The sequence below is a fragment of the Empidonax traillii genome, unplaced genomic scaffold, assembly GCF_003031625.1.
Source record: "Empidonax traillii isolate 1590-97213 ecotype Southwest subspecies unplaced genomic scaffold, ASM303162v1 scaffold887:size345335, whole genome shotgun sequence".
NCBI classification, from domain to species: domain Eukaryota; kingdom Metazoa; phylum Chordata; class Aves; order Passeriformes; family Tyrannidae; genus Empidonax; species Empidonax traillii.
In genome coordinates this window covers 214923-222734 of record NW_020956080.1, presented here as the reverse complement: position 1 = coordinate 222734, position 7812 = coordinate 214923, and the positions used below count along the sequence as shown (strand labels likewise).

Sequence of the window (7812 nt, the reverse complement as noted above, 5' to 3'; positions counted from 1 at the left end):
AAAAATGTAAAATTTTTAAATGTTTAAATTTTATAAAATTTTAAAATCCCCAAACTTCTGTGGCTGTGGCTGGTGGGAGTTGTCAGTGGATGTCTTCTGTCTTGCTGGGGGATATTCCCTGTGATGGGGCTGGGCTGCTGCTGGCCTCGCTGGGACATTGTGGGACATTGTGGGCACGTGGGCAGCACAGGGATGGTGGGGTCAGGCTGGGACTGAGCATCATCCCCCGAGGGATGCAGCAGGGGAGAGGGGACAGGAGATGGGGATCACCCAAGGAGAGGCTTTCTGCTGCCACCCTCTAATAAACATGGGAAAAATGCAGGTCCAACACTCCCTGCCCCTCCTGGAGCATCGACCTGGCACCAGGAGCTGCTCCCACACCCACTGCACTCTCCTGGCTTCCCAGCCCTTCTCCAGAGAAAGTGATGCTTCGCATGGGCCTGGCACACGTCTGTATCCTTGGGTTTTCTCAGTGACTTTTAATTCTCTGCTTATTTGGGCAGTGCCCAAAGCCACGGTGCCTTTCATCTCGGATCAAGTTCCCACTGTAGCCATGGGTGATGGGCTGCCCTGGAGTGTCCGAGGGGTGGCACATCCCGGGCAGTTCAGTTTGTGCTGGGCTGTGTGGACGCTTCTGCCCCTCGGGTCTTGGGGTGTGAGTGAGGTAGGTGAGCCTGACCCCGAGGGACACCCGGCTTCCTTAGGGTGGCTCCAACCACATCGCAGAGCCGGTGACCTCGTTACCGCTTTCTTCCTCACTGAGTCATTCCCATCCTCGTCCTAACTTTGCTCGTGCCGCTGACTAATTCCTCCTCACCCCTGCTCGTCGCCACCCTGGCCCTTCGACAGGAAAAACTGGATGCAACCGGGCTGGTTCGAGCTGCTTGTCCTTCCCTCAGTTCCGAGCTCACCGGGGCGGCCGGGCCTTGCGCTGCGGCCCGAGGGGCCGGGGCCGGGACTCGAACCCGCAGCCCGCCCGTCCCCGAGCCGGCGCCCTCCCCGCTCCCCCAAGCCCGGCCCCGCCCCCGCCCCGCCCCGGCCCCGCCCCCCGCGCGGGCGCGCCTGACGGCAGCTGCAAAGCAGTTTTTCAGCAGCCGCAAGTGAGGTGAGTGGCGGCCCCTCGGCGCGGGGGGGGGGGTCGGAGCCCCCCCGGCCCCTCAGACGGGACGGGCGGGAAGGGACGGGAAGGATCGGGACGGGACGGGAGGGGAAGGGAAGGATCGGGACGGGCGGACGCGGCCCTGGCCCTGCCCCGCGCCCCGGGGAGGGGCGGCCGGGGGGTGCTGCGGCGGCGGCGGCGCTGCCGGCGGGGCCGGGGCTGGGTCTGGGGCCGCGGGACCCCCCGGCCAACCCCGCTGCCCTCCCGCTCCCTCCGCAGGGTCCGGCGCTGCCCCCCGAGCCGCCGAGCGACCCCGCGGCCCCGCGACCGGAGCCAATGCTCGATCTGGAGGTGGTGCCCGAGCGCTCTCTGGGGAACGAGCAATGGGAGTTCACCTTAGGTAAGTGCGGCCCCTGCCCCTGGCACGGCCCGGGGCCCTCACGGCCTTCGCCGCTCCTCGAGGGACAAAGCTTTGGCTCTTTCCCCTCAGCCTCGCCTGTCGCTAAAGTCCCTTTTTCCGAGCTCCGAGGGTTCCCCGCAGGGTTTGGTGTCGTGTCTGGCTCTCGCACGCCCGTCGTGCTTTGTTTATCAGCTGTGCGCTCGCTCCTGCTCTTTTGCCTTGTTTTGGCTTGGCCTTTTTGGGCTGGTAATTTTTGTAAATTAACTCCCGAAAGGGGAAGCGTGGCCGTGCCGAGTGTCACCTGAGCACAGCCCGGGTGATCCCGGCAGCCTCCCCTGTCACTGGTGCTGAGCTCAAACGCTGTGCTTTTCCACACAGACCCCGCAGAAACGCGAGCCGAGTTTCACAACTTCTTTGTTTTGCTGCTGGGTTGCGACACAGTGCGGAAAGTAAACTTGTGAGCTGTTCTCTCGGGGTCAGCTAAGGAGCCGATTGTCTCTGTGGTGTCACTGAGCAGTCAGTCCCTCCTGGCAGTCCCTGTTCCCTGCCCCCGAGGGAACTCCCCCGGGACATTCGGGTGGTGCTCAGCCCGGCACTCAGAGGTGCAGTGGGGGCTCGGGTGGGTGGGTTCCTCGGGTGATTTGTGTTCTCCAGCGGGCAGTGGAGTCTACAGCCTCTCAGAAAGTGCCGTGGGTGTCCCGTGTCCTGAGTGGCTGCGTGAGGTGCCGGTGCTGGGCTCTCGCTCTCCGTTCTCCCCTGTGCTGTGGGTTTGTGAAGGACAGTTCATGAGTCTGGCAGGTGTAAACAGGCCCTGTGTGTCAGCCCTGTGTGTGCCTGCGCTGGGGCTGTTGCTGTCAGCTGTGACAGCAGGGACAGGCCGTTCCTAAAAACCCCGTTGCACACCCAGCCGGGGACACACCAAAGCACTGGGGTTGTTTATATGGAAGCCATCGGACACAAAGGGCTGTTTATGCTGCTGTGGCTGCACAGTCAAGCCCAGCCTGATGGTTGCAGGCAGTTGGAATGGCTGTTGCAGGCTAATTATAGCTCCTCAGGTCCCAGCCTGGAAAACCTTGGTGATCTCCCTGTAGTGCCAACCTGTGCTGTGCTCTCAGCCCTGGGTGACCTTCTGCCCCCTTTAGAGCCTGTGTTACCTGGGAAAAGCAATCTCCAACTCTGCAGCCTGGCAATCTTCACAAATCCAGAGTACCAGCTGCCCCCCATCCCCCCTACAAAGACAAGGAAAGGGAAGAGAAGGTGGTTTTCATTTTCCCAGGAACCCCCAAGGAGGCCTGTTAGTGCAGTCTCCTGGTTCAGACTGTGTGCTGTGTGAGTGCCTGTGCACACACACACATGAGATGGGAGAAGGAGGAAGCTCAGCTGTATTCCTTGGAGTAAACAGAGCCACCACGTGATGTGTCCAGTGTATAATTAGCATGACCTGCTGGGGCAGAGCAGGGGCCTGACTGGGTATTAAGATACTTAAGTTTGCCCTGCACCAGGGATGTTGTGTGAGGACTGTCCTGTCCTGGCTCAGCTGTGCTGGTGGCAGTGGGGTTGGGAGCTGCTGTAAATGGGATTCCTGCTGCCAGCGGTGTCCTGCTCACGGTTTGTTTAGCTCTGCTCTTAGCAGAACTAATGGCAGTATTCCTGAACTGCTGCTGACTCTGGCTCCCACTATTGTGCCCACAATGGGGATGACTGAGGGGAAATGCCAGGAAAATTTTGTACATGAGTTCTTGGATTCTGTTTCTGGCTCCAGTGTTGACTCACTGTGTGACTAGAGCAGAAAAAACTGAACCAAGGCTGAGTTTAGATACCTGTGTCACTGCAGGGCTGAGTTTAGATACCTGTGTCACTGCAGTCTCGGGCTGTATTCCTGCCATTTCAAAGGAGGACAATTAAATGCTCGTTCTGGAGCACCTGTAGCTGTGTTATTAGTGTTTGAGACGGGTCATTTCTAAGGCACACTTGCATTTCTCTCGCTTTTTATGTTTTCCTGCTGAGTTTCACATATCTTTACTGAATGCCTCATGATTCACCCTAGATTTTCTTTTATTCTCCTAATCTTTATTCACTTCTCAGCCCTCCCTGCCCCTCCAGGACACCCAGTCCTGGCCCAGGCTGCTGTTTGCAGCTGTGCTGTCCCTGGGCAGTGCTGGGGACAGGAGGGTCTGGCTGCAGTTGGAAAGGGGGAGGTGGTGACAGGGCAGCCCCAGCTCTGGGCTTTGGGGGTGTCCCTGGCTCAGCTTGGTTGAGTGGAAGCCACGTTTGCTTCCCCGTTCCCCCTGGCTGGTGAGCAGGGGAGAAAGAATTCTTTGTTTTCCTCTTGGCCTGCAAAGGCTGACGAATGGTGAGGAGAAGGGGGTGTTGTCCATGAGAAGGCCGGAGAAAAATAACTCATTTTTGTGCTCCTCCTTTGGCTTTCTGCTGCTGGAGGCAGAGGGAGGATGCTGGCTCTTCCACACGTGTCTGTAGGTTCTGTGAGCTGTCCTGGGAGGAGCTGGTTGCTCTCTGTAGCTTTGCTGAGCAGCTGTGTGTGCCAAAATCTGGCTGCTGAAAACTGAACAAAGTCAGGCCATGTGCGTTTGCTGAGAAAGCTGTGAGTAAGAGAGTCACATGAGCCGTGTGTTTGCACACTTACCAGCCCAGGATTGCATCAGTTGACATGGGGCCACACACCCAGCTTGGTGTTTCTGTGCACTTTGTTAGCCAAGTGCTTTTTTACTGAAACCTTAACCTGCTGCAGGCACTGCCATCGCTGTCTGGGCTCTGTCAGCTCGCTCACAGCCTTTGCTTCAGCCTCTGCCACTTGTTTGGTTTTTAAAGCAGAGCCTCATATGAATACTGCCTTAGGAAATGGGTTTGGTGGTTTAAATCATCTTTACTTATATTTTTGAATCATACTTTTTACTAGGTTAAGAAATGTGCAACTTGTACGGCAGCATCTTTGATCCCAGCTTCTTGCTCTAATTCATGTTTCTGTTCCATTTTGAAAATATTATCTAAGACATAATAACTGTCATCTTAAAACTCAGCTGCTTAGACTACAAGACAACTGCTATTTCCTAGATAATAGGAAACAGTGCTGCTTTATTGTGCGTCTCTGTTTAATTGTATTACTGTCATTAAAATAATAACTCTTTTATATTATATCATGTACTGATGTGTAATTCCTAGCTGCGAAACAAATTGTCTCCAGGATTATGGGCTGAGGAGAAAACCAGTCTCACGGACCCATTTGGAGATGGTATTTAGAGGTTGGATCTCTGCAGTTCTGAGCTGTACATCTGCTCTGCCCAAACCAGGTCTGATAACTGGAGGAGAGCTGCACTGATGGGCACAGCAGACTGATGCTCTGGGGGTTTTTAGTGCTGAGCACTTCAAAGCAGTGCCTGTGGTGAGCCAGGCGTGTGTGTGATGTGCAGATATTTCTGGAAAGAGAGAAGGAATTTTCTCCCTTTGATACTGTAGCTAGAGTCCAGAAGGTCCTTTGGAACATGATGTACAGTCTGAGAGGCGTAGCCAGAACTGAAAGTTTGAATGGAATAAAAGTGTCATTTCCGAGGTGAATTTTCCCTAATCCAGGCAACTTTCTTGAGATTTAAAAACTGGAAATACAAAAGAACAGGGCAGGGAATGGAAATGAAATGTCAGATAACCAATCTAAATTGACTGGCAGCAATTAGTAGGAGAACAAAACTTCACGATTAGGAGCTCGTAACCTCCTCATAAATGCCTGCTTTGAATCCAGGAAGGTGACCACATTTCATCTGGAAAGGCAACAAAGGTTTCAAGTGTGATAAAGGATGAGATGGTGTGGTGTGCTATTCTTTCTGCAGAATCAGCTGTTTCATTGCACTTTCATAAATTTATAACTGTTAAGATAAGATATACACTGAAGGGGAGAAAAAAAAAGCCCTTGAAAATGTATGGGAGGGTGAATTGAAGTGTATTACTTGAATTGAATCGAATTGTTTAGTGTGTTTATCTTGTCTGTAAACTGAGAAGATAAAGTTTCTTCCTTGACACAAATATGGCCATATCAGCAGCTAATGTGGCCTTTTAGGGCTGAGGAGAATCCTTGCTGTTTTACTGCTCGTGTCTATCTTGTGCAAATACTCAGTGCTTTATCAAGGTTAATAAAAAGTGTGTGCCATAAATGCTGTCTGGGAGCCTCCTGGATGTGTTCAGGGGTGCAGTCTGAGACAGGCTGTGTTACCAGTTATTGCCTTGGTTACCCCACAAAGGTCTGTGCCTGGCTGCTCGAGAGATCTTCCTGAACTTTGCTGTTTAATTTTGTCTAGAGGTACTTTTTCCATGTCTGCCTAACAAACTGGTGGGCAAACAGTGACTGTTCAGTTTGAAAGCACCGGGGCTGTGCTGCTCCCATGACTGCCATGGGCTTGTTTATGGACTGCACACCTCTCTGTGTGTAAGGCACTGTGTGCTCCTGGGGGTTTATAACCTTGCTGTTAGAGCCCCTGTTCCTGGTGTCTGTGCTGAAGAAATCCCACTGTTTTCATTTCCAGGAATGCCTTTGGCTCAGGCTGTAGCAATTCTCCAGAAGCACTGTCGCATCATCAAAAACGTCCAGGTCCTCTACAGTGAGCAGGTGAGTGCTGCGTGGGCTGCCCAGGAAAGGCACCTCCTTGTGTCCCAGAATTAAGGCATGGATGTGTTGTGGGAGTTGTGGGGCTACTTGAGGTTGAATCACACCAGACTGTGGCCACGGCATCAGAGATGGAGCTTTTGTAGCAGTTTAAGGGTAATAATCCTCACCAGTGACTGAACAGCTGTCAGTTCTGTACGTGCAGTGGTGGGATAGCTCTGCTTTTCCTTTAAGAATTGAAATGTCATGTAATTAGCTGGATAATTTAATTCTGGTCTATTTACTTTATCACTGTTGAGTGTTGCAGCATTTTAAAGAACTGAATCACTCATTACATCCTGCTTTGGTGTTTGGTTCAGTGGTGGTGAACCCCCCAAAAGGCTTCCACACCTTCTTGCTGCATCTGCAGTTTTGTCTGGAGAAAGTGGATGCAATGGTTTAAACCAGCTCTAGATGTTTTCATCATCCTTCATAAGGAAGCATTAAGTTCCTAATATGTTTGACTTCCTTCAAAAAGGGGACCAGAAGTAAAACCTCTCTGCTAGATCAGGTAAAATGGGTTATACACCCACCTTTAGGAAGAGGAGATGGGGCAAAGGAGGATTGGGACTCTCCAGATGTATTTTATGTGAAATGCACACTGATCAGAAGATGATATTCATATGTTGCAAATAACATATTGGCATCAGAAAAGGGCAGACTGTGGTAGAATGTCAGTTTGTATCAAAATACAGATTGAGGCCTCTGTGCTCCCAGGGAATATGGAATGGCTGAGAACAACGTGGACTCTGTTCACTGCTGCATATTTATTTCATATTATTAAAGGAATTATCCTTTTTTTGTTTCACATTACGTAGATTTATGGGTTTTGTGCTGACTGAATGGCAAATGGAAAATCTGGCTCCTTGTACTTAATGCATGGGAGCATCTGTCTGGCAGTGAATGCATTCCTTGTTTTCTGTATTCTTTGGAGGCTTTTAGTTTTTCCTACCACAGTGCATTGGAATTATTTCTGGGTTTGTTTAGGAAAGTGATGAGATTGCTGTTGCACTCAGATTGGTGGAGGCACAGCAGGATGAGTGGCCCAGTGCTGGAAAGCAAGGTGTGCCAGTGCTTGGCTGCTCACACCTCCTGGGCAGATACTTCGTGCTGGACTGTGTACACTGAACTTCTATTCTGTCTGCAGAGGGCAGGTTTAGGGCTTTTTTCCCCAAACTGTAATGAAGGTAAAGATGTTTTTAACATCTGCGTAGTCCAACAAAACAGTAGCTCTCAGCTGCCTGCAATAGTTGAGCCCATTATATTTTTTCTGTCTTTTATTGCAATTCAGTGCCTGCCATTGGTGCCATTTTCTCCACACGCCCCTCGGGGCCTGCATTTGATTATCTGGCTCTGTCCTTGCCCTCGTGCAGAGCATCGTGCCCCTCATTAGCAGCTGAGCACAAAGAGCTCAGTTCTCAGAAGATTCCCAGCCTTAAATAAACTTCCCCATGCTCAGCTTCTGTCTGGCTAAACCGTACCTGAACAGCCTTCGTGCCTTTGCTCTTTGCTTTGTAAAAGAATGCCTTGGAGCGTGGTGATCAAGTGTTATTTAAAGCTGTGGCACCCAAAGCACTGCATTTCTGATCCTGGAACTCCAGCAGTGAGTATTTCCTTTCAAAAATTTATATGGCAATTAAACCGCAATTAGATCTGCCCACA

General features: G+C 51.6%; 1 protein-coding gene across 3 annotated transcripts in view; it reads left to right on the top strand.

Annotated features, from left to right (window-relative positions):
* The first annotated feature begins 1053 nt into the window (after positions 1-1053).
* Positions 1054-7812, top strand: part of CUNH16orf70 (chromosome unknown C16orf70 homolog) — a 33350-nt gene continuing 26591 nt past the window's right edge. For all 3 annotated transcript variants that reach the window (XM_027902533.1, XM_027902532.1, XM_027902534.1), the window contains exons 1-3: positions 1054-1105; positions 1379-1499; positions 6032-6114. In XM_027902533.1, the coding sequence (XP_027758334.1) occupies positions 1436-1499; positions 6032-6114 (147 nt within the window). In that variant the 5' untranslated portion in view covers positions 1054-1105; positions 1379-1435. The remainder of the gene's footprint in view (positions 1106-1378; positions 1500-6031; positions 6115-7812) is intronic.